Source organism: Eleutherodactylus coqui, chromosome 13, assembly GCF_035609145.1.
Source record: "Eleutherodactylus coqui strain aEleCoq1 chromosome 13, aEleCoq1.hap1, whole genome shotgun sequence".
Classification (NCBI taxonomy): domain Eukaryota; kingdom Metazoa; phylum Chordata; class Amphibia; order Anura; family Eleutherodactylidae; genus Eleutherodactylus; species Eleutherodactylus coqui.
Genome location: NC_089849.1, coordinates 48575046 through 48602616, shown reverse-complemented (window position 1 = coordinate 48602616; position 27571 = coordinate 48575046). Strand labels below are relative to the sequence as shown.

General features: G+C 44.8%; 1 protein-coding gene across 1 annotated transcript in view; it reads left to right on the top strand.

The window, feature by feature from the left end:
• The window catches only part of LOC136588296 (protein-glutamine gamma-glutamyltransferase E-like), a 50269-nt gene extending 37237 nt beyond the window's left edge, over positions 1-13032 (top strand). Inside the window, exons 10-13 of the mRNA XM_066587401.1 lie at positions 2048-2413; positions 3381-3538; positions 11917-12050; positions 12255-13032. Of these exons, the coding sequence (XP_066443498.1) occupies positions 2048-2413; positions 3381-3538; positions 11917-12050; positions 12255-12555 (959 nt within the window). The 3' untranslated portion in view covers positions 12556-13032. The remainder of the gene's footprint in view (positions 1-2047; positions 2414-3380; positions 3539-11916; positions 12051-12254) is intronic.
• The last annotated feature ends 14539 nt before the right edge of the window (positions 13033-27571 follow it).

Sequence of the window (27571 nt, the reverse complement as noted above, 5' to 3'; positions counted from 1 at the left end):
TTATATAGGAGTATCCCATTATACAGATGCTATAGTAAATTCAAAAATTATGCTATATTAGCGGAAACAATCCAATGTGTCTAGGGTTGCCATCAGGCTGGTACTTTACCCTAGAGGCTGGTGACAGTACTTATTTTTTACTGGACAGTAAAAAATAGTTATCTGGTGTGAGCCCCTCCGGCAGGGCAGCAACCCTGTTATCCAGCACTATAATTCACTCTGAAGTTCTGGTTCAGATGCAATGCTCAGAGAAGATGCTCACTCTTTCCTATCTGCAATGTACAGTATTTGCTGGAACAGAGACCCGGGGAGAGGAGTGAGGATGTTCTCAGAGCACTGCAGCGGCATCTGAACGGGAACTTCAGAGAGAATTATAGCACTGGATGACAGAGTTGCTACCCAGCCAAAGGTTCAAGAGTGGGAAGGGCAGTAAGAGGGGGCACTCATATCATTGGGACACTAAAAGAGGCACAGATAGTACTGGGACTATTAAGGGGGCTCTGATACTTCTTGGACCACTAAAGGGGCACTATTACTATTGGGGTCACTGTGAGGAGGCACTATTACTATTGGAGTCAGCAAAGTGGCAGTGTTACTACTGGGACCACTGAAAGGGGGCACTGCTACTTCTGGAGCCATTGGAATAATTGAGGGAAAGACATATTTTGTGACAAGTCAAGCCCCTAGCCACACCCTTACCCTATGCCATCTTTTAACATGGACTTTTTTGATGGCAAAGGTGTCAATTGTTATTTTTTTAACCCAATGTTGCTCCAAACCAGACACTTTGTAGAAAATAGCAGTATAGTCCCAATTAAGTGACAGAATAGGTTCATCGATTCATGCTGCTTGTGTTAAATTATGACCCTTCCATCAACATGGTACAACAGAAATCTAGATTTATCTGAGCAGGCGATGCTTTTCCTTTGCTCAGTAATCTAATGTTTGCACTTGTTTGCCCACCGGAGTCTCGTCTTTCTGTTTCTCTTAGGCCTCGTTCACACGTGTGCTGTTTTAGCGCATTAGAGGAGTGCAAACAAGGCGCTTTTATTAGAACCAATGATTTCCTATAGAACCATTCAGATAAAGGAATTTCAGGCGCGCTAAATCCTCGCACCTAACAAAGATAGGACATACAACTGCAATGATCGCATTTAAGGTCCGTGGTGCAAAAAAAATAGGACCTGACCTATCTTTGGTGCCTGCTTTCTATAGACTCTTATGGGAGCTGGATAACAGCGCTACGCACCTCTGATCATGTAAATGGGCAATTTCAAAGCTAATTAAAATCGTAATATTTAGTGCAGTATAGCCGCAATCTTTTTACGCACCAATACTGCGCGTGTGAACAAGGCCTTAGACAACAATGACACTTGTTATTGGCGGTTATAGCCCATCTGGGCTAAGGAATCTAACAAAAGAAATACGTCAGCCGCACTCAACAAGCCCTGTGCAAGAAGCACCGTGGCTGGGAAAAAAACGAATCACGTCACAATGCGTGTAAGCAATGCCAAGCCGACCTCAAGGTTGCAGATCATCAACCAAAAAGTATAATATATCAAGAAAGAGGAGGCTAAGGAATGATGTGTTGTGTGTTCGGATATGCTATTTGGAGCAGGATTGTTGCATTCAATTGCCATGAGCTTGACTCTGTATCACCTGTTCATCTGAACGATTCTTGACCTCCTCCTCTAACCACTTTCATTGATTAGTTGTTTCCTCAATCGCATTATTATACCTAAATGCTCCACGTTATTGCTCAAGAAAACCCCACAAGGTTGACAATGTATCAAATACCGATCCCAGTTATTCTTAGAGCTAATGACAATGCCTAGTTTAGAGTCCCTGAGATTGCTCAATTGTCCGATTCTAATGTGGATTCATTAGAAACTGATCCATAGAAAACTTGTCACGTGATTTTATGCTCTACTCCGATGTCACATGTCGAGTTTCCATGTAGGGAAGTTGTAATCATGAAAAGGCCGGTGCCTCTTATTAAGGGGCCATTCACTGTATTGTAATTATACTTTAACGCTTTGTCTTCCAGAATCTGAAAAAGAAAGATCTATTTACTTGAAAGCCCGGAAAAAACTAATAGAAATGGGTATTATAAACAAGGAGAGCCTTGAAAAGCGAGGAATTGGAAAGAAGCGTCGCAAAAAGAGAACCGGAGGAGCCTCATTTGACGACCTAAATGAGGAGGAGGAAGAATTTGACATTAAAGGGAAATTTAAACTAAATTCATCCACGGAGTTTGGAACTGACATACATCTGACACTGCATTTACAGAATATCACTAAGAAAAGTGAAATAGTTAAAGTAAAGCTCAGCTCCTCTACCATTGAATACACGGGCAGACCGCGCTCTGAAGTATATTCTGATAGAGCCACTATTACTGTGCCACCCAAAAAAGGTAATCCATTATCCTATTCCTACTTGGTTTTAGCCATATTGGGATATGTTCATACGGGAAGGAATTTACTGTGGAGATTTCACATTGGACATTCTTCTGCAAATCCACAATGCAAAATCTGTGTAAAAATTTGCACCATTTTGGTGTACAATTCATCCCCTCATCCAAAATCCACACCGCAGGTCAATTTCCATATTAATTAATGTGGACAAAGTTGTAAAAATTTCATCCACTTTGCTGCTACTGTAAATGCTGCAGTTTTTCCAGACGGAAAATCTGCAGCAAATCCACCCCGTCTGAACTTAGCCATAGCGTGGCAAACTTTTTCCCATCAACCCTTACCCCCACCACTCCCTTCCATATGCAAGTCTCACTCAGTAGTTTAGTACAGAGTCCTTGGTAACCCACTATTAATTGTTATAGCTAGCGCCTAGTTGCTCTACTTTCTGTCCTGGTAATCTAGTGGTTCAGTACCCTATTGTAATGATCAAGCCGTACTTTTATTTTCCTGGCTTTTCAGTGACTCTCCTAGTGGTAAAGTTGTTTAGTACTAAAATAATAGCATAATAACATCAATAAAATGCTAATTAAAGGGTTCATAAAGTTCAATTTGAACTTGAAGGATCTACATCCTTCATAAAGTTCAGTTCGAACTTGAAGGAGTCAGGATGGAATTTTTTCCTCCAAATGAGCTAAATTGGTTTGATGTTTTTTTTTTGCCTCCCTCTGGACCAACAAGAGGGGGGGAGGGGGTTGTTGAAACAGGCTGAACTAGATGGACATTGTCTTCATTCAGCCTAACATACTATGTTACATTACCACTTTATGGTTAGCAGTGGTATTGCAGCCATGTTTAAACTTTGAGAGGATCTATGTATCTGTAAACCTTTCTAGCTCTTGTACCTTTGAAGTCCAAATTCATCAGGCTCTAGCACACATATAACCATTACTTTCTTGTATATTCCAGAGATGACGCATTCTTTAAGTATATCTGCTTCAGACTATGAACATAAATTGTCAAGCCATAATCTTATGGAAGTTGTTGCACTTTGTGAATTGAAAAACAAAAAGAAAATGCTTGTTCGTAAAGTTATCATTATTGAGAGGCCCCATCTGGACATACAGGTAAAAAAAAAAAATATCCAGAACCGTGTACATAATACAAAATTTATGATGGGAACCTTATTTAAGGTCCTGTCTAGAGATGAGTGAGCATACTTGTTAAGGCTAACTACTCGAGCGAGTAGTGCCTTAATCGAGCATTTGCCCGCTCGTCTGTAAAGATTCGGCTGCCGGCGCGGGTGACAGGTGAGTTGCGGGGCTGAGCGGGGGGGGAGAGAGGGAGAGAGAGATCTCCCCTCCGTTCCTCCCCACTCTCCCCCGCCGGCAGCCGAATCTTTACAGACGAGCAGGCAGATACTCGAATAAGGCACTACTCACTCGAGTAGTTAGCCTTAGCGAGTATGCTCGCTCATCTCTAGTCCTGTCATTCAAATAACTTTAAAGGGTTTTTTACAAAAAACGAAATGGTCCCATATCTACGGGACTACTGCGACCCCAACCAATCTGGAGAACAGGGATCTGGGGAGTTCAGTAATATACACACCAGTGGCAATCAAAAATGCATGGAACAGCTCTAGTTATTTCAGTGGGAGCAATTGAATTGCTCAAATATCTCCAGCACTCCCATTCAAATGAGTGGAGCAGCAGTGCACACAAATGCGACCACTACTATATTCATTACTGAAGGCTCCAGACCCCTATTCTCAGGATCGGTGGGATTCCAGTGTTCGGATCTGGAATAACTTGCTATTGAGGGAAAACTTCTTTAAAGGTGCTTTCACACAAGGTGGAATTAGTCCATACGGACATTTATGCGTCACTGTTATCCCTATGGGGTTTGAATTCTGTATCTGGTAAAATCTGTGTCTTTACTTCAAAACCGCAACAGTACATCCAGCTGCAAAAAAACTTTCTGCTGCGGAATTAAGGACATCTTGAGAAATTGCTGTTGCAGATTTTTTACAGAAGGTGTAATTCCTAGTGATGAGCGAGCATACTCATCCGAGCTTGATGCTCTTTAAGTATTAGGGTTCTCGAGAAGCTCGTTACTCGTGACGAGCACCGGTACTCGAGTCAATTCCATTTCCTTCCCTGCATGTTTAGCGCCGTTTTCTGTCCAATAGACATGCAGGGAAGGCATTACAACTTCCTCCTGTGACGTTCCAGCCCTATCCCACCCGCCTGCAGTGAGTGGCTGGTGAAATCAAGTGACCGCTGAGTATTTAAAGCAGTCTCACCCGCGGCTCGCCTCAGACACACACTGGGAGAGTATAGGGAAAGTGCTGCTGCTGGTGGGAGTTGTAGTCCATCAGTATTGCAGAGCTAGGCCTGTGTGCAGCCTTCCGTATAATTTTTTTCTGCCTGGAGTTTGCATTCCACTGCCGCTCTAAGTCAGAAAGTGTACGCAAACCATTCCATAATTATTAACATCGGCCTGTGTCCGCAGTGAATTTGAGACGCACAGTGTACGGCCAACCAACCCACTTATAGAGTGAAAGTCATATACACACTATACAGCCTGTATTCTTTTAAAAAAAAAAAAAAAAAGCTCCTTTGTTGGGCTACCTCTGACCATTTAAATTTTACTGGGTGTCTGGTGGAAGTTTTAGTCCATCACCATCACTATTGCACAGTTACGCCTGTTTGCGGCCTTCCTTACTATTTTTTTCTGCCTGGAGTTAGCGTTACAATTCCGCTCTCAGCGTGAAACTGTACGCACATAATTCCATAATTATTAACAGCGGTCTGTGTCTGCTCTATTCGTAATCCACCATGCTGAGGGGTAGGGGTCGAGGACGCGGACACGGGTGAGGACGCGGAGTACCAAGTGAGGGTATGGGCACAGGCCGAGTTCCTGGTCCAGGTGAATCCCAGCCGGCTGCTGCGGGATTAGGAGAGAGGCAGGTTTCTGGGCTCCCCAGCTTCATATCACAATTTATGGGTCCACGTGGTAGACCTTTATTGCAAACAGAGCATTGCGAGCAGGTCCTGTCGTGGATGGCAGAAAATGCATCCAGCAATGTATCGGGCACCCAGTCTTCTACGCAGTCCACTGCTGAAACTCTGAATCCTCTGGCTGCTGCTCCTCCTTCCTCACAGCCACCTCCCTCCATGAAAATGACATCATCTGAGCAGGCAGACTCCCAGAAACTGTTCTTGGGTCCCTGCCATGAGTGGGAAAACCTGGTTACTCTCTCACCTGAGGAGTTTGTCGTGACCGATGTCCAACCTTTGGAAAGTTCCCGGGGTCCAGGTGAGGAGGCTGGGGACTTCCGCCAAGGGTCTCCAGAGCTTTCAGTGGGTGAGGAGGACGATGATGATGAGACACAGTTGTCTATCAGTACAGTAGTAGTAAGGGCAGTCAGTCCGAGGAGGAGCGCACAGAGGATTCAGAGGAAGAGCAGCTGGACGATGAGGTGACTGACCCCACCTGGTTTGCTAAGCCTAATGACGACAGGCCTTCAGAGGGGGAGGCAAGTGCAGCAGCAGGACAGGTTGGAAGAGGAAGTGGGGTGGCATGGGGTAGAGGCAGGTCCAGAGCGAATAATCCCCCAACTGTTTCCCAAAGCGCCCCCTTGCACCAAGCCACCGTGCAGAGGGCTAGGTGTTCAAAGGTGTGGATGTTTTTCAGTGAGAGCTCGGACGACCGACAAACAGTGGTGTGCAACCTGTGTCGCACCAAGATCAGCCAGGGAGCCACCACTACCAGCCTCACCACCACCAGCATGCGCAGGCATATGATGGCCAAGCACCCCACAAAGCGGGACGAAGGCCATTCACCGCCTGCGGGTCACACCACTACCTCTTCCCCTGTGCCCCAACCTGCCACTCAGATCCAACCCCCCTCTCAGGACACAGGCACAAGCCCCTCCTGACCTGCACCCACACCCTCACCTCCGCTGTCCTCGACCCCATCCAGCAATGTATCTCAGCGCAGCGTTCAGCTGTCGCTAACAGAAGTGTTGGAGCGAAAGCGCAAGTTCGCCGCCATGAACCCGCACGCTCAAGCTTTAAGCGTGCACATTGCCAAATTAATCAGCCTGGAGATGCTGCCATACAGGCTTGTGGAAACGGAGGCTATCAAATACATGATGGCGGCGGCGGTCCTGCGCTACTTGGTCCCCAGTCTCCACTATTTTTCCCGGTGTGCCGTCCCAGCCCTGCACGACCACGTCTCACATTGTACGCGCCCTCACCAACGCGGTTACTGGGAAGGTCCACTTAACAATGGACTCATGGACAAGCACAGGCGGGCAGGGCCACTGTATCTCCCTGACGGTACATTGGGTGAATTTAGTGGAGGCTGGGACTGAGTCAGAGCCTTGGACCGCTCACGTCCTACCCACCCTCAGAATAGCGGGTCCCAACTCGGTGCTGGTATCTGCGGCGGTTTATGCCACCTCCACTAAACCCTCCCCCCTCCTCCTACGCAATCTCTACCTCGCAATTAAGATGTGGCAGCAGCACGTCGCCAGCAGTCGGTGTCGCGCGGCAGCACAACGGTGGGCAAGTGTCAGCAGGCCGTGCTGAAACTAATCAGCTTAGGAGAGAAGAGGCACACGGCCCACGAACTGTTGCAGGGTCTGACAGAGCAGACCGACCTCTGGCTTTCGACGCTGAGCCTCCAACCGGGCATGGTCGTGTGTGACAACGGCCGTAACCTGGTGGCAGCTCTGCAGCTCAGGAGCCTCACACACGTGCCATGCCTGGCCCACATTTTTAATTTGGTGGTTCAGCGGTTTCTGAAAAACTACCCACACTTGTCAGACCTCCTCGGCATGGTGCGCCAGGTCTTCGCACATTTCCGCAAGTCCACCATGGACGCTGCCACCCTGCGGACCCTGCAACATCGGTTTAATCTGCCAGTGCACCGACTGCTGTGCGACGTGCCCACACAGTAGAACTCTACGCTGCACATGTTGGCCAGGCTGTATGAGCAGCGTAGAACAATAGTGGAATACCAACTCCAACATGGGCGGCTTAGTGGGAGTCAGCCTCCTCAATTCTTTTCCGAGGAGTAAACCTGGATGGCAGATATCTGCCAGGTCCTTGGAAACTGTGAGGAGTCTACCCACATGGTGAACGGCGATGCTGCAATCATTAGCGTCACCATTCCTCTGCTATACCTGTTGAGAAGTTCGCTGCAAAGCATAAAGGCTGACGCTTTGTGGTCGAAACAGGAGATAGTCGCTTGATAGTCAGAGCACCCTCATGTCTATATCTCAGTGTGTTTTGGAGGAGGAGGGGGGGGAAGAGACAGCTGGGCCCACTGCAGAGGGTACCCATACTGCTTGCCTCTCATCTGTTCAGCGTGTATGGGCTGTGGAGGAGGAGGATCCTGAAAGTGATCTTCCTAGTGAGTACAGCGATGTGTTGCATACTGGTACTCTGGCACACATGGCTGACTTCATGTTAGGCTGCCTTTCTCGTGACCCTCGCGTTAGACACATTCTGGCCACTACGGATTACTGGGTGTACACCCTTCTCGACCCATGGTATAAGGAGAATGTTTCCACTCTCATTCTCAAAGAGGAAAGGGGTTCGAGAGTGATGCACAGGGCCCTGGTGGACAAACTGATGGTAAACTTCCCATCTGACAGCGCTATTGGCAGAAGGTGCAGTTCCGAGGGCCAAGTAGTGGTAGTAGTGGAGGCGCGGAGATCAGGCAGCATGTTTAGCGCAGGCAGGGGAACACTCTCCAAGGCCTTTGCCAGCTTTATGGCTCCCCAGCAAGGCTGTGTCACCACTCCCCAGTAAAGGCTGAGTCGGAGGGAGCACTGTAAAAAGATGGTGAGGGAGTACGTAGCCGATCGTACCACCATCCTCCATGATGCCTCTGCTCCGTACAACTACTGGGTGTCAAAGCTGGACACGTGGCACGAACTTGCGCTGTATGCCCTGGAGTGCAGCTGGGGGAATCATCACGGATAAGGGTACCCGCCTGTCAACTGACAGTGCCGACATGCTTACACTCATAAAGATGAACAAAGCCTGGATTTCCCCAGACTTTTCTTCTCCACCAGCGGAGAGCAGCGGAACCTAAAGATTCCTTTCGCTGCAACTGCGGATGCAAGCATTCTTCTCTATCACCGGAAAAAAAGGGACGTTTACCTTTGTCAATCTGTGTATGATATTAGTCCTTCTCTTCCTGCTCCACCTTCTGAAACATCATGTCATCACGCTGAACTGCCACTTTTTCTACGACCCAAACGGCTGTGCTTACTATTTTTTAACAATTTTTCAAAGTTTCAAAAGCATTGATACTTTAACATGAACCAATTTTTTTAACAGGGCTGCCTCCAGGCTCTGTTTCAAATTAAGCAACAGCGAGCTGCATCTTTCAATAAATATTTATGGGTTTCACCTGCCCTCTCGGTTGAGCAATGTTTCAGGGGTACACATGTACTCCTGCAACACTAATTTTTCAGGCCCTCATCTATACTCTTATCTAACTAATTTTTCCAGCCTTCGCCTACAATCATGGTACCCCAACGTTTCAGGGGTTCGCCTACACTCTTTCGACAGAAACGTTACTGGGGTCTGCCTATACTGCTGCTACATAAATGTTACAGGGGTCTGCGTATACTTCTGCTACAAAAATGTTACTGGGCTCTGCCTATACTTCTGCCACGTTAATGTTACAGGGGTCTGCCTATACTACTGCTACATAATTGTTACTGGGGTCTGTCTATACTGTTACTACAGAAATGTTACTTGGGGTCTGCCTATACTTCTGCTACAGAAATGTTACAGGGTCTGCCTATACTGCTTCTATGCAAATGTTACAGGGGTCTGCCAACACTGCTGCTACATAAATGTTACTGGGGTCTGCGTATACTTCTGCTACTAAAATGTTACTGGGGTCTGCCTATACTTCTGCTACATAAATGTTACTGGGGTCTGCCTATACTGCTGCTACAGAAATGTTACAGCGGTCTGCCAATACTGCTGCTACATAAATGTTACAGGGGTCTGCCTATACTGCTGCTACACAAATGTTACAGGAGTCTGCCTATACTGCTGCTACAAAAGTGTTACAGGGGTCTGCCAACACTGCTGCTACATAAATGTTACTGGGGTCTGCGTGTACTTCTGCTACTAAAATGTTACTGGGGTCTGCCTATACTTCTGCCACGTAAATGTTACAGGGGTCTGCCTATACTTCTGCTACAGAAATGTTACTGGGGTCTGCCTATACTTCTGCCACATAAATGTTACAGGGGTCTGCCTATACTTCTGCTACAGAAATGTTACTGGGGTCTGCCTATACTTCTGCCACATAAATGTTACAGGGGTCTGCCTATACTTCTGCTACAGAAATGTTACAGGGGTCTGCCTATACTTCTGCTAATCAAATTTTACTGGGGTCTGTCTATACTGTTACTACAGAAATGTTACTGGAGTCTCCCTAGACTTCTGCAACATAACTGTTACTGAGGTTAGCTTATACCTTAGCTACAGGAATATTACAGGGGTCTGTGTATATTATGGGTGTACTAAGTCTTCCCATCACGGTGTTCTACCTATCTGGCCCCCAAAAAACACTGACTGACTAGGGCATGAATCGTGGGCCGAGGCCAACATGTATTTTCTCTCACGTTACCACAGCTATCCGGGACACTGCAATGGGATTTCTTTATGTAACTTCCCAGGGTTCCTGGGTCCCACCCATGCTGTGGGTGCACACAGACGTCCCATAGCGGTGTTGTACCTGCCTAGCACTAGAAAAAAAACCAGACTGACTAGGGCATGGAGTGTGGGCCTAAGCCAACATGTATTTTCTCTCATGTTACCACAGCTATCCGGGGCACTGCAATGGGATTTCTTTATGTACCTTCTTTGGGTTCCTGGGACCCACCCATGCTGTGGGTGCACACAGACTTCCCATAGTGGTTTTGTACCTGCCTGGCACTATAAAAAAAAACCAGACTGACTAGGGCATGGAGTGTGGGCTGAGGCCAACATGTATTTTCTCTCACGTTACCACAGCTATCCGGGACACTGCAATGAGATTTCTTTATGTACCTTCTTTGGGTTCCTGGGAGCCACCCATGCTGTGGGTGCACACAGACTTCCCATAGTGGTTTTGTACCTGCCTGGCACTATAAAAAAAAACAGACTGACTAGGGCATGGAGTGTGGGCCGAAGCCAACATGTATTTTCTCTCACGTTACCACAACTAACCGGAGCACTGCAATGGGATTTCTTTATGTACCTTCTCTGGGTTCCTGGGACCCACCCATGCTGTGGGTGCACATAGACTTCCCATAGCGGTGTTGTACCTGTCTGGCACTAAAAAAAAAATGCAGACTGACTAGGGCATGGAGTGTGGGCCAAAGCCAACATGTATTTTCTCTCACGTTACCATAGCTATCGGGGGCAATGCATTGGGACAAACAAGAGGAGCGATACAGCGCTAATGAGACGTTCACAGCTACGCTAGCTACGCTCTATGCCCACGATTGCTGAGAGTTTGTGCAGAGGCCTATGTCCTGCCAGGCAGATAGCTTAAGCCTGTGAAGGAAGGGGAAAAACAGGGTCTTTCTCATGTATGACACCTTCTATGTCTCCGCGGAAGCATGTAGCCAGGTGCTTCAGGACTGGTGATTGTGTGGCTACCCTGGAGGACCCCCCGGGCCACTATAAGATCACGCATTGCATATTTGTTGCAGGATTTGGGCTGTAGAATGTTCTTGGAAATTTTGTGCCAAAGTACAGTGCAATGTTAGTGAATAAGGTTTAAACAAACCCCATTGGCTCACAGTAGAAGAAATCCACAGAAAGTTCTAGTCATTCTACGATTTTCAAATCTGAATATGTTCTCAGTTCAAACCAAAATCCACAACCAAGTCATGTGTGATTTCATTGCAGATTTTGATGTGGATTATTTGCGGAAATTTTCCTCGATGTATGCAGATAACTTTGAACTGGAAACAAACATGCAGTTTTCAATGCAACTTGAGATACAGCTTTTGATGGCTTTGGCTCAGAAGAACTACATTTAAACTACAGCAAGAGCTGCATATACTATGTAGTTGTAACACAAAACGATCATTCAACCTCTGAATGAAAAAAAACCAAACAGTAAAAACCTCTCAGCAACTATTTCTTCATGAAATCACTGGTGGATCATGGTCAACTCAAACAATCACTGCGATCACCCTGCAACTTCAAAGCTTTCGATGCAAAACTTTGTGACCATTTTTAGAAAAAGCCATTTTTTCTAAGCATATTTTCTATTGATTGGCGCGTGTTCCATCCAAACCCACTGATTTTGAGTTGCTTGTCACATGGTTCCATTGAAACAGCGTGTTGCCAATGCATCTAGAATAAGGTAACACTAGCATAATTCATCGATAACCAAACTACAAAGCTGATAAAGACCCTTAGCTGAAGTTTTGAAATTAATTACATTTACTAGATTTTTTTTTTTTTTTCAGATTTACGACACTGCATATGTAAAAAAATCTTTGGCGGTGGAGATTAGATATACAAATCCCTTATCTACCGAGCTGAATGATGGAGTCTTAGTCATTGATGGTAGTGGATTGGTCGATAAAAAGATAAGGCGAAAGTAAGTCATTAAAGGAAATAATGTTATTTTTTAAATAATACCTAAAATTGTAGGTGCCTTGATCCCAGAGAAGGAAAAATCACCATCTAGGTTCCTCAATTTGACTGTAAGAACTGGATAACACGTCTAAATGTCCCTTGTTTGTTGCCTCTCGAACCAAGTGCCATGCCGAAACAAATATTAACCATTTATTGATTATTACAGAGCACTAAATTTGAAGCCCAAAGAATCGGGCAGAATGATGGTGATAATTAAACCCTACCAAAGTGGAAACAAACAGCTCACAGTGCATTTTACTTCCAAACAATTTACAACTATTAAAGGATTTCACAAAGTAAAAGTGCAAGAAGGTGGTGAAATCGACAAGGAGAGTGAAACCAATGCGGAGGTTGAAGTATCAGAGGTGCATGAAGCTTATGAAGATGGAGATGTATATGAGGAGGGTGAAGAGGAAGAAGATGGTGATGCATATGACGAGGATGAAGATGAGGACTATATGGAATAAGAATAAACCAGCTATCAGTAACGCTGAACAGACAGTAGTTAAGTAGTAAGGCTGCATTCATATTATCTGCTTGTTAGTCTGCGCCGATCATGAGTGTAAAAAAAAAACCACATGTATTGCGCAGTATATTTTTTAAATTTCGTCTTCCCCTGTATTGCATCATATAGTTCACTACACTACTCTATATAGTGAATATAAAGGTATGCCGCTGATGCATATCAGCCTGGCGTATGTCAAAAGAGCACTCTATTGGTATATGGCAGGCAAATGGGGCCCTATGCATACGTCAAATGTAGTTCACAAACTTAATATGAACGAAGCCTCATTTTTGCGTGACAAAACCCCTTAAGTAACGCACTGAGCGCCGCTAATTTATGCACTATGGATATTGATGTTCCAGTGTTTACATAAAGTTATGGAAAAATTACTCTTTACAGGCTAAATAAAAAGATATATCTTTGCTTATTTTCTGCTAGATTTTATATAGATTGTGCCCTTTTTTTGTCTGATCCAAACTGAAATTTGGTCTCCTTAGGGAGAGCACCTAGAAGGTGTGAGGAGACTTATAAGGTCATGCATGCTGCTCTGGGAAATACGGTATATGCAAATAGGAAGATGGAACAATGCCTCTACAGCGCCACCTATTGGAAGGCAGCATTCCTGCAAGTCAATGTCAGACCTTTTAAGGGGGTTTCCAGGCACAAATACTATTGATGAACTATCCTTAGGACAGGTCATCAATAGTTAATTGGCCGAGGTCTGCTGTTCGTGCACCTAACTGACTAATGAGATGAATGGGTGCATGCTGTCAGCACCGCTATACACAGGGATCGGAGTGGAAGCTCTGACCTATGTAGTGGGATACACTTGTAATTGCAGGCTTGGGTCTAATTGAAATGAATGGGAGCTTCCTCTGCAATTCTAAGCGCTGGCCACTACACAGGGGTTGGAGCAACAGCTTCCGCTCCAACTCTGTGTATAGTGGCACTGACAGCATGTGCCCGCTCAAAAGATCAGCTGGTTTCCTGATCTGATCTGACATTGACTACCTTCTAATAGGTGGCACTGTAAAGGCATTGTTCTATCCTCCCACTCTCAATTCATCAAAAAATGTTCCATGCTGTGCCTATTGAAGTCAATGGAAGCCGTCCGACCCGCGGCCCTTCCACAACCTTCATTATGGAAAGGCCGTGGGATCTGCGTCACCACCTTGCAATGGCGCAGCCAGCACATCCACAGAACAGAACAAAGAAAGATCTGGACAGGTACGCAGGGTCGCATGCAGAATCCGACCCGGTCGTGTGCAGACAGCCTTAGTCCCAAGAATTGTCAGGTGTGGCCTCCATGGATCGAAGATCTTTTTCCAATATAACCCACAGAAGCTTGATAGATTTATTTTTTTTCCCATGTTCCTCAAACCGTTCCTAAATGGTAGTAGTGTGGCAGAGGGTAACATCCCGTGGGGTCAGACCACTGTCTTTAGGGAGTACTGTTACTATGAAGAGATGTACTAGGTCTGTACCATGTTTAGGCTCTATAGGAGGTAGGTGGCAACGTAACATCCACATGAAGCAGGGGCATAGCTAAAGGGGGGGGGGGGGGGGCAGTAATCCGGCACTGAGGAGGACAGTAGGCAGTTTGTCCAAATTAGACAACACATCACACACTCAGTCCTGGAGAGCCTTGAACAATCAATATAGATCCATCAATCACTCATTCCAGAACACAGACATCCACAACTGTAAATCGTCCTGCATCCTGATCGGCTTCAGTACAGTCTTATATATAAAATACAAAATTGGTTTGTGTAATATACAAATCCACAGTTCTGGTGCGATTTAAGTTAAATTTTGCATGATCGTTCTCTAGCACCAGGTGACGAATACTGGCGTAATTAAAAATTGAAAACTCACCGACACCCCCGTAATTTTTGTTGCCAATATCAATCAATCACAGCTCAGCTTTCTTTTTTTATACTGCTGAGATAAAATGAAAGCTGCGCTGTGATTGGTTTCTTTTTCTTATACTCCAGGGGTAAAGTAAAAGCTGTGCTGTCATTGGTTGCTATGGGCAACACAGGTTGTCTTTTGGACAGCTTTCATAAGAGTGTGGTGCTGGGCTTATTTTTGCGGCCCACTTTGTATATTCCACGACTGCTATTCATAAAATCACTGTGCAACGCACGGGTATATCACCTAATGGTCTATATAGGCACAGCAGCTCATTTGTCTTAGAGCTAGTTCCTGGCATTGTAGTTCATACCATTTAAAGCGGTTGTTGGTATTAGTGTATCTTGACACCACCAGAAGCTAGGGGTTTGACAGGAGGAACGCCCCTCTCACACCCCCAGCTCCTGATAGGGTCAAGGCTGCAAGGTACTAGCAGCACACTGTGGATCCATTTCTGCCGACCCTGCTGCATCAGGCTGATGGTTAGTTATCTTCTTTGCCTTACATTATTATCTGTAAATGCTGCCATGTTACCACAGTAAAATGGCACCATTAACATGTAATAATGTAAGGAAAAAAAAGAGAAGTAACCGTCAGCGTAAGGCAGCAGGGCCGGCAGAAATGGTGGGAGACACAGCAGCATCTCACCTGTGTCCCGGACGGCATTTCTGGCATGTATCCCACCCGGCTGTCGGCCTGACACATCAGTCCCTGCCGCCGGCTGTGAGCTCCGTTGTGTCCGGCGATTGTGAGCTGTGTTGTGGCCGGTGGCGGCCCCGAGTTCCGTGCCGGCAGTGAGCTCCGTGGCGGACGCCTGACGGGGAAGCTGCTTGGAGATCTGTCTACAGACCCGGCAGCCGCTCTATGCCTTTTGTTGCTTAGTTTAGTGCCCTTCCAGGACCTTGTGCCCAAGAAGCAGCGCAGCCAATTAGCTACAGGGGACTATTGCTGGTGGTGTCAAGATACACTAATACCGGGGTTGTCCAGTATTTGAAAAATATGGCTGCTTTCTTCCAAACACAGTGTCACTTTTGTCCATGGGTTGTGTGTGGCATTGCAGCTCTGCTCCCATTTACCTCTATGGAGCTGAGATGTGATAACACACACTGTTGTGTTTGGAAGAAAGCAGCCATGCGTTTCTAACCCTGGGCAACCCAATGTGGCTGAATTGCAATATCAGGTACAGCCACTCATATGGGATGAGTCACTGTGGAGGGACAATAAAGGAGATGAGGAATATATATACTGTATAGTAATGAAATACAATGAAGACTTTTGATTGAAACTCCTAGACTTTATATTGAATGCTTCTTACAGGCTCATCAACTTACAGGGTCACCAATAATATCACCCAGTGTCATATAAGATGATACCAAGCCATATAGGCTCAGCTCCATTTATCATAACTATTGTATATCACTGTGCAACAATTTTCTTATATCATTGAGCCTCTGCACTTGAGGTCCCCAGGTATAGGGGCAGGTAGTGAGTGCAACACCTGCAATCTCTATTACTGACAACACTAAAATAACTGAGCTACAGTATTATATTATAATTTATTAAAGTAAGGTAATGCATATATGATCTGCTGGAATCTATTGTTGCAGGTATTATATTACCTTTGTTATACTGAAGAAATCAGTCACCAGCCTGATTGTTCCAATCCTGAGATGCCAGTACTATCACTATACTGGTTATGACTAGAGATGAGCGAGCGTACTCGGCCACGCCCCTTTTTCACCCGAGCGCCGCAATTTTCGAGTACTTACGTACTCAGGCGAAAGGATTCGGGGGGCGCCGTGGGTGAGTGGGGGGTTGCAGCGGGGAGTGGGGAGGAGAGGGAGAGAGAGAGGGCTCCCCCCTGTTCCCCGCTGCTACCCCCCGCTCCGCCACGCCTCCCCCTGCCCCCCGGCGCCCCCCGAATCTTTTCACCCGAGTACGGAAGTACTCAAAAATCACGGTGCTCGATCGAGTAATTACTCGAAGCGAGTAGGTTCGCTCATCTCTAGTTATGACTAATGAAGGACTAGATACTTATCATTACAAATATAAGATAGATTTATTAATCATACAGGGAATGCACAGGTATCAGCACTTCGGCTAGACTTAATTATAAAGCATTATAAATACTCACCATGCAATATAAATCATCATAACTAAGACCAAATGCACAAGGGCACACATGGATTCCGCATGGGGAATCCCGCACAGAATGCACCCATGCCTGCAGCTGGCAACCCTGCGTACCTGTCCATGTCTTCTTTCTTCTAAATTGTGGCTGTGCCAGCTGTCGTGCCAGCACACATGCGCAGTACAGATTTCCCTGTGCCGTCAATAGGTGATGACACAGAATCCACAACCTTTCCGGAATTGTCATTCCGTATAGGCCACAGATCAGACAGCTTCCATTGACTTCAATGGAAGCCATCGTGCAGAAAATACTCAGAAATAGAGCATGCTGCAATTTTTCCTCCGCAAGCAGAAATCACAGTTTATGTCAGCTCGTGTGCTTGGAACAATCACTTTTGCATTGCATCCTATGGACAAACATTGCTCCAGAATCCGTGGGCAGACCCAAATGGGGTAAATATGTTTAGCTAACTTGGAAAATCAACAGCTGCTGGACGGAACTAAGAGAGTGGTGGTGGTTGCCAAGAGTGTCGAAACCACACGCCATGAATCAGTGCTTTTTAATGATTAGTTGTAGCTGCAAAGTACTAACATCATTACCGCCTGCCCTTTCCTGCATTGCATGCGTACTCTCTTACTTGGGTACTGGTACAAGTAAGTAGGCATAAATAGAATGAGGTGTAGCATGTCAACAACCAGCTGTTGGCTCATGACTAGAGTAAAAACACCAAACACCACCCTCTAGGATTTTTCTCATCACACCACCGCTGATCCCTTACTCCCCTTTGTAAAAAGACTAAAGAGTCAGAAAATGGATTTAATGGCCACAGCAGCCATGTATTACAGAAAAAAAGAACAATTTTCTCAAATAGCTAAATTCCTGAGCTATTAACCAGAAATAAAACATATAACCATAACTGACACCATTCTGTCCACTTAACCGAACTACTACAAATCACACCTCCATCTATACCGATAATATGTACAACACTAAATGAGAACCTGGACAACAGGGGAAGACTACAAACTGGCAATATTAGACTCAAAGTAGCTTGCCTCCAGCCATTTTCCGGCTCAGAGGCAATGAAGAGACTGCCTGCACATGCCATAAATTACCACAGTGAAAGACCCCAAAGGACTAACACCCAAAGGAGCCCCAGCATCCAGTCAGGAAATACAAACCACCTCCAATTAATTTAGAGGAATGCATGGCCATGATGTGATGTGTCACCCCACTGATTTAACCACCAACTCCAAGTACTGCATCCACAGTTGCCATGACAAGAACAAAACACCCCAAATACCTACGTCAGAACAGCCCCAATCACCCCCCTACCCATGCAACCTAGTATCAACTTGGCTACCAAGTCCAAACAGCGGGCAAGAAGACACAGGAGCTAACAAGCAAAACCACCAATAGGGTAGGCAGGGATGTTCCTCCTGTGCTGGCCACATGGTGAGAAACCAGAAGCCAACTCCAATTCCACACCCCCACATGTGGCTCGCCCCACAACTTCTCCACTGGATCCATCTTTTAGCCCCTTCCACTCTCCTCCCTCCTATCTCCGTCAAGGAGGACTCCCGTGCACCGTGCCAGGGCGGTCTGGCCTCTTCTATCTACATGCACAGTCTTTAAAGCTCCTAATGTGTCGACTACAATTTACCAATATCGTCTCCTGAATGTGTGCTGTAATAGTATCAAACATTATATAAGATATTGTATGTCACATCATCCACACAAGAGCATGAGCCCCGGTGTAAGCTAACATAATGATGATCTTAGGTATGTTAGGAATTAGCTATTCGCTATGGAGAGATGTGATACTTGTCTAGTAATTAGTTATCGTCAGTCATAATTGGAACAGCAAAATTCATTATTCAAAATAGTAGCAGTCCTGGAATTTTTTAATATCCTGCTATTAGAAGTTCAGCTATATCATTATCAATGGGAAATTATGTCACATATTATTGATGACTAAGATGTGTGAAATCATTGTAAACAAGGTGTGAAGAAAGACACATTCACTTATGTAATGGATCTGATGATGGAAGCAGTGTCTGATCTACAAGCAATGGAAAACTGAATATCATTTATATAAGTTTTACTTGTGATGCAGACGTCTATATAGATTTGTGCATACAACAGCTGCTACCCCTGAGATCAGCTTTCAGGGACCAACTTTTATCACTGTTTGCGTGTTTTCTTATTTGACGGTATTTCAATATTCCAAGTGGACACTTGGAGAGCTCCCTTTAGTCGCTGCTGCAGGAAGACATAATGGTGTTACTCTATGAGACGGGTACTCAACTACATGGAGTAAAGGTCCACTCACCTGGGTCTATGGTCAGGTAAAGGTCAAATCTAAACACCAACACCTTGGGTGGAATGTCCATTGGCTGGAAGAATAATACTTGGCCTAAGGGCCTAGCACACCATATATACCAGTAGTAACACACAGAGATGTCATCCTGGTAGAACCCTTCATAAGGTGACAGTTGAGTAGCAGGTCACAGCAAAAATTAGAGTGACCTGCCGAAAGGGTATGGCTTATGTAAAATATTGGGATTAAATATATTTACAAATATCAATACACAGATCAGAATCTGACCCCATGCTCGCTAAATATATTCAGGCCACCTATATTAACATCATGCCCTTTACCAGACCCATTTGATTTATATCAGACCCCAGAACAGGCCATCTTAATATATTATGATTTTGTTTGCCCCTAACTTAATTCAGACCCCCTAAATATACTCAACCACAGACTGGATCCCATAGGAGTATTCAGTCCCCAGATCAGACTATATACTTACTTCCCTTGCTCTTGGCTCTTGTTCCTTTTTGAGCACCAATGCACTGTATTCTGATGCTGTTCAGCATTGGGATGTTGTGTGCACCTCAACAGATAAGGTCTTTCTGTTGGATGGCATCAGGACCCAGTGCAGCAGTGCCTAGAGCTGAACAACAGTTGGGAGCACGGTAGGTTAGTATATGGGCCACTATCCGTAGGATTAATCCAATAGAGAATGGTTGTATTGCTGCTCCTGCACCCTATTTCTAGCCTCCATTCCTGATAACAGCTTGAAGACTACATATTACAGGGTGAATGAGTGAGGCTAAAAATAGGGTGATTCCCTGTAAAATAGGGTGAGTTGACATGTTTGATTACCTAGGGTGGCTATAGATTAGATTTTAATAGGGTTTTGGTGGTGCTGATTTCCTAATCTCTACATAGGCTTTTGGAAGTTGGCCATCCAGGCCTATTCTTTAGTATGTATATGCACACATGATACTGATGACTGCTGGTCACATTTCATTTGCTACAACCATTTGCCCCTTTATTTTAGATATAGTTCAATATTGTCTTTGGCTTTTTGAATAATATATTTTAGGGGATATTACCTAGGGATATTTTTTGCCTTTGGCAATTAGAATTGTGTTTGTATGATCCGGAGTATTCCTAGGGCAATTTCATAATATGTGTCTGATTACCTAGCATATGTCTGATGTAAGACCTTGTTGAATAAGCATAGAGTGACATATGTTGCCCATAGACTCCCATGCTATAAAGACGTATACTATATGCTATATGTTTTTTGCTGAATGCTGCTGCACAGAACACCATAGTTGGCTTTACTATACAGTGAAAAAAGTATACTAGCCCGAAAGAGGCCAAAAAAAGCACTCTTTTGATCGCCATCAGGTGAACCCTGTAAATATGTTTATAAGAAATAAAGAATAAAAGGCAAAGCAATAAGATGCTGAGGTAACAACATAGGTGACTTACCTGGTAAGGTGACCGGGTCACCCTATAGGGGCAGTCTGTCACACCTGAAGTCCTAAGTTGCTTGTCAATTTATTCAGTGGTCAATGGTCATAGAATCCCTGGTCATACAATCATCCAGAAGAGGAAAGCATCAATGGGATCCTGATGTAGGTCTTGGAAATGGGAAGTACAACATTTTAAAAAAGTGAACAGTACCCAGCTCTCCAGGCAATACGGTCATATAATCAAAGAAGCAGAAATTGAGGTAATCAACTTACTTTACAGTGGGGTCTCAGTTGAGAAAAACCCTAATGTACGATACGCCACAATGGTATTCACCAGGGCTTGGAGTCAGTAATCTACAGTTGGAGAGGAAATATCTAGGGTTTATAGGTGTAAACATTACAGCAGAGAGGAGACCCGGAGCAGCGGTGCTGGACGCAGATAGGAGTCGGGAGAGGTGATGTTCAGCTTGTTTATTACATTTACACAGGTAGAGCCTCTTTAGGGCTCTCTCATATGAGCATTTTTGTCCTGCACTCGGTCTACAGGTGGTCTAGTCTACTTATACATTAGTCTCTTGGTTGGGGATCAGCTTTACATTATATTATTACCTGGTGATAGTTCTATATTTTTATTTATTTTCCTACATTTATTTATTCTTTGATAAAGATTACATTTTAGAAGGACCTTTAGGGAATTCTAGTTTTTAAATTGGTTATTCTCTGCCCTTCTGTGATATATGTCAATTTTTTGATTTTAAGAAACATTTTGTAGACGCGACAATTGTGAAAAGGTTTTATTTAACTTTTAAGATTTTTTTATTTTTATAGTAATTTAAAAAAATCTTTATTTTTCTTTCCCTGTTTTTGACTTGAACTTGTAATCGTTTGATCGCATATAGAGTATGATGCAATATTATGGTATTGCATTATACTATATTTTAACAGATTTCCTATAAAAGACATGCCATGGGCATATCTTTAATAGACAAATGATCATGGTAGCCCTGGGGACTTTCAGAAGTCCCCAGGCTGCTATTACACCCAGATGGCACCCCTGTCGCGGTGGAGCCATTCGGGCCATTGAAATCACAATTGGGACATTTAATTCCTGATTGCGACATTTGAATACTGCTGTCAGTAATGAGAGTGGTATTTAGAGGGTTAACAGCCATGGGCAGACTTTTCTCTGATCATGACCATTAACGGTGTCTGTCAACCATGTTTAAAACCCTTCAACCCCGTTAAAAATCCAGTGTTCCATTTATTTGACAGATTTACATAGCGCGTATATATTCTGTACAGCACTTGATATTCCTATTGGTTTTCAAGGTCTAAGTTCACCTGTTAGTATTTTTTTTTGAGTGTGGGAGAAAACCCACACAAACATGGAGAAAACATACAAACTCCATGCAAATGTTGTCCTTGGTGGGATTTGAAGCTTGAACCCCAGCACAGCAAGGCAACAGTGCTAACCAGTGAGCCACCATGCCACCCCTGTATTTGCTATGCACAAAGCCTATGCCTGTATTCTTAATAAAACAATTAGTAACATTCATGAACTAAAGAGAATGAATAACCTGCTCCATAAATCGGAGTCATAAATAGTAACACTGCAAAGAATGCTGACACCCAGCGGTGAAGAACAGAATAACCTGATTTTTATAAGGTGCCAAGACAATGAAGTTAACGTACTTTTCCTGGATGGAGAGGTTCTGATATCAAAGTAGTTTAAATGGAACCACGGATATAGCAGCCGTTAACTTGACATTTAGTGTGTTATGATAAAGCCGCGTTCACACGGGCGATAAAATCTCACAATTTTCACACGACGCGAGAGCGCATGAATACGCTGAATTATGGAACCCATGCTTTTCAATGGTTTCATTCCCATCTGCGATGTTTCCACTCATGCAATGTGAGATTTAGAAATCGCTGCCTGCCCTATCTTTCTGCGGTTCGCTCTGTTTTATCGACCATGTTTCCCTATGGAGCCTTTGTTTTATTGCATTGCAATGCATCAACTTGCGATTTTCGTGTGATGCGCTTTAACATTAAAAACTCCTATTGTTTTTCCCGCTTTGCTTTCTGTATCTATCCCCAAATTCACAAATAAAGAATTTATTAAAAAAAACCTATTGTTGTGTATCACGCAAGAAAATCACAGGCAGCAGCGATGCAATGCGTTATGCTTTTCCGAGAAATAGCATCGCTGATGATCAAACATGCATGAGTACATATGCCGTTTTGCGGTGATTTTCTCGCAGCGATATCGTGATTGCCCATGTGAAACGAGCTTTACTTAAAGGGGTTGTCTTGCGGCAGCAAGTGGGGGTATACACTTCTGTATGGCCATATTAATGCACTTTGTAATGTACATCGTGCATTAAATATTGGCCATACAGAAGTTATTCACTTACCTGTTCCGTTGCTGGCGTCCCCGTCTCCATGGTGCCGTCTAATTTCAGCGTCTAATCTCCCGATTAGACGCACTTGCGCAGTCCGGTCTTCTCCCTTCTGAATGGGGCCGCTCGTGCCGGAGAGCTGCTCCTCGTAGCTCCGCCCCGTCACGTGCGCCCCATTCAACACAGAGAAGACCGGACTGCGCAAGCGCGTCTAATCGGGAGATTAGACGCTGAAAATTAGACGGCACCATGGAGACGAGGACGCCAGCAACGGAACAGGTACGTGAATAACTTCTGTATGGCTCATAATTAATACACAATGTACATTACAAAGTGCATTAATATGGCCATACAGAAGTGTATACCCCAACTTTGTTTCGCGGGACAACCCCTTTAAGGAGAAATGATACTATTCCTGACCTGAGCTCTTGTATTACTTCGAAGAAGTCCGAGCGTGACAGTCTGCAGAAATCACAGAGGCCTGTGAGAGGGGTAGCAGCAGCTACTAACCATCAAGTGAAGACTGAAAGACTATTTATAGTTATAGTAGTGCCTCTCATCTATGGAGGAGTCACCTGCCCAGGTTCGATGAGCTGTGTGAGTGAGAGAGAACATCCCAGGAACAGTAACAACCCACAGAAGGACATCAGGATCATTATCTGGACTTCCAGGCCTCTTGGTTGCAGAAAGTTTTGGAAGTGAGGTCAGCCTTGGTAAACAATGTTAAAGGGGTTGTCCCGCGGCAGCAAGTGGGTCTATACACTTCTGTATGGCCATAATAATGCACTTTGTAATATACATTGTGCATTAATTATGAGCCATACAGAAGTTATAAAAAGTTTTATACTTACCTGCTCCGTTGCTGGCGTCCTCGTCTCCATGGTGCCGACTAATTTTCGCCCTCCGATGGCCAAATTAGCCGCGCTTGCGCAGTCCGGGTCTTCTGCAGTCTTCTATGGAGCCGCTCGTGCAGAATGCAGGCTCCGTGTAGCTCCGCCCCGTCACGTGCCGATTCCAGCCAATCAGGAGGCTGGAATCGGCAATGGACCGCACAGAAGAGCTGCGGTCCACGGAGACAGAGGATCCCGGCGGCCATCTTCAGCGGTAAGTATTGAAGTCACCGGAGCGCGGGGATTAAGGTAAGCGCTCCGGTAAGCTTTCTTTACCTCCCTGCATCGGGGTTGTCTCGCGCCGACCGGGGGGGGGGGGGGTTGAAAAGAAAAAAAACCCGTTTCGGCGCGGGACAACCCCTTTAAGGTTAAAAAAAAACTTTTCCCAGTTGTTGATTCAAAAAAGAAAGAAAGAAAGAAAACATTGGCATTGCCATGTCTCTTTCGAGTACAAATCATTGTTATCACATAATTTAGCTTGTATTGTGAATGTCTTTCATGGTCAACCCATCTTCAAGAAAAAAACTGAATAAAAAGCAATCAAAAAGTCATATATACCCCAAAATAGTAATAATGAAAACTACAGGTCATTTTGCAAAAAACGATTCCTCACACAACTGTATTGACAGAAAAGTAAAAAGTAAAGGGGTTGAAAAAGTGCAACAGAAAGCAGCTTGTCTTTTTTTTTTTTTTTTTTAAAAAAAGGCTTTTTTATATTGATTTTTTGAATAAATGGTAGAACATAAAAACTATATCAATTGGTTATTGCACCATGCAACATGAATGTCATAAAAAAGACCATGAACATCATAAACGCAGCACCATGAACGGCGTAAAAAATTATTCCTCCCCAAAAAGTATGCATGTTATGTATTTTCCAATACATTATATGGTAGGTAGAGATGAGCGAGCATACTCGTCCGAGCTTGATACTCGCTCGAGTATTAGGGTGTTCGAGATGCTCGTTACTCGTAACGAGCACCACGCGATGTTCGGGTTACTTTCACTTTCTTCCCTGAGAAATTTGCACGCTTTTCTGGCCAATAGAAAGACAGGGAAGGCATTACAACTTCCCCCTGCGACGTTCAAGCCCTATACCACCCCCCTGCAGTGAGTGGCTGGCGAGATTAGGTTTCACCCGAGTATTGAAATCTGCCCTTCCCGCGGCTCGCTACGGATGCATTCTGACATTAGTTCAGGGAAAGTGCTATCGTGTTGGAGCTGCTATAGGGAGAGCGTTAGGAGTATTTTAGGTTTCAAGAACCCCAACGGTCCTTCTTAAGACCATAAATCTTCTCTATATGCGCTCAATGGGGCCGGCGACAGCAGCGCCAACCCCATTGAGAACATATAGAAGACAAATTCTTCTTCTCTGCCACAGCTGTAACAGCTTTGGCAGAGAAGAACGATGTTTGCCCATTGAATTCAATGGAGCCAGCAATACAGCAGGTTCCACTGAAAGCAATGGGCTGCCGGCGATCGCAGGATGAATTGTCGGGAAGGGGTTAAATATATAACCCCTTCCCTGCAATTCATCCAGAAATGTGTTACAATAAAAAATATATACCGGCGTATAAGGCGACGGGGCGTATAAGACGACCCCCCAACTGTCACCTTATACGCCAGGAATACAGCGGAGCAAAGAATAAAAATCATTACTTACTTCTTCTGACGTTCTGCGGCGCTGCTGCAGGATGTCGCTCCCTCCTGGTGTTTGCAGGCTGTTGCTCCCTCCTGGTTCCCAGCAGAGCATTGATTTCTCTATGAAGGGCTTTAAATCCCCGCCTCCAGAAACACACGTGCCTTCAGCCAATCACAGCCAATGACAATGATGTCATTGAATGGCTGTGATTGGCTGTGTTTCTGGTGGCGGGGATTTTAAGCCGGGCGTCCAGAAAGCAATACTCTGCCGTGGACCAGGAGGGAGCAACAGCCTGCAGGAGCGCCGCAGAACGTCAGAAGAAGTAAGTAATGATTTTTATTCTTTGCTCCACTGTATTGCCGGCGTATAAGGTGACAGTTGGGGGGTCGTCTTATACGCCCGGTCGCCTTATACGCCGGTATATATTTTTATTGTAACACATTTCTGGATGAATTGCAGGGAGGGGGTTATATATTTAATCCCTTCCCGACAATTCATCCTGCGATCGCCGGCAGCCCATTGCTTTCAGTGGAACCTGCTGTATTGCTGGCTCCATTGAATTCAATGGGCAAACATCGTTCTTCTCTGCCACAGCTGTTACAGCTATGGCAGAGGAGAACGATCTTCACGCTGACAGTGCGGGGGGGGGGGGGCACTCTTGCTGCTATTGTGGCTTAATAGTGGGACCTGTGAACTTGAGATGCAGCCCAACATGTAGCCCCTCGCCTGCCCTATCCGTTGCTGTGTCGTTCCCATCACTTTGTAGAATTGCCCAGATTTTCACACATGAAAACCTTAGCGATCATCGGCGATATACAAAAATGCTCGGGTCGCCCATTGACTTCAATGGGGTTCGTTACTCGAAACGAACCCTCGAGCAATGCGAAAATTTCGTCCCGAGTAACGAGCACCCAAGCATTTTGGTGCTCGCTCATCTCTAATGGTAGGTTAAATGGTACCATTGAAAACTGCAACTCTACCTATAAAAAAACAAGCACTTATAAAGCTACATTGCCAGAAAAAAAAGTTGGGATGTTTTGAAAGTGGGAATGGTAAATAAAAATGCTAAAAAACACAAGAAGGCTCCAGTGGGAAGGGATTAAAGGGACAGCTGCACACACTATTATGGTACTATGGAAGTAGGGCAGAAATAGCATAGCATTGTGGTAACCAGAAAAATGTATGTGATGTTAAATACTCTTATATAGAAAAAATAATAATTAGAGAGGTGATATGTTTAATTGGCTAAGCAGAAAAGTTATAGTTCCAAGCTTTCAGAGCACAGAGGCTCCTTCATCAGGCAGCGACACGTGAAGCCAGGCTTATCTGTAAAGTCTGATGAAGAAGCCTCCATGTTCTGAAAGTTTGCAAATATAACTTTTCTGATTACCATATTTTGCTGCGTATAAGACGACCCCCAACTGTCAACGTATACACCGGGAATACGCTGTAAAAAAAAATCAGTACTCACCTCCCACGGCGCTGCTGCAGGCTGTCGCTCCCTCCTCAATGCCAAAAGAGCATTGCTTTCTGGATGCGGGGCTTGAATGCCCTGCCTCCAGAAAGCAAATGCTCTGATTGGCTAACTCAGCGAGGCGTCAGTTAATGAAAGCCGGAGCTGCGTTAACCGATCACAGCCATTCAATGATGTCATAAGGGGTGTCAGTACTAGTCGGGTTCACTTCAATGGCAGTGATTTTCTTGAATAATTCGATTCCCTTTCAGTAATTTGTTTGTAATGTTAGCGTAGGGGCTTCCAAGATAACAAGGACCCTTGACAGGGGTTGTGATTTCGTGTACTCTGGCCAAAATATTAACCAATATCTAATATTTGTCACAGGAAGCAATCTGGCTATGAAATATTGGGTGTCAGTACCAGTGTGGTTCACTTGTGAGGTGCAGAGTGGTCCACCAGCCTATATTGTATGGTTCATCATTAGTAGTTTGTAAGCCTGCATGCTGCTGGCACCCTTTTTATGCCTTATCTATGTGCAAGTATAATAGTAAGCAAGCACTCCCACCAATATGTGGTAGGCACTAATGTAACTATAAGGGATGTGGTTGCACCTGGGCCTAGGACCCTTAGGGAGCCCAAAATACCCCCCTTCTCCATATAGGGAGCCCAGTACTATGAATAAAGCATTATAGTTGGGGGCCCTGTTACAAGTTTTGCATTGGGGCCTAGGAGCTTCAGGTTATGCCTCTGTGTTAGGCCGCCTGCAGACGGG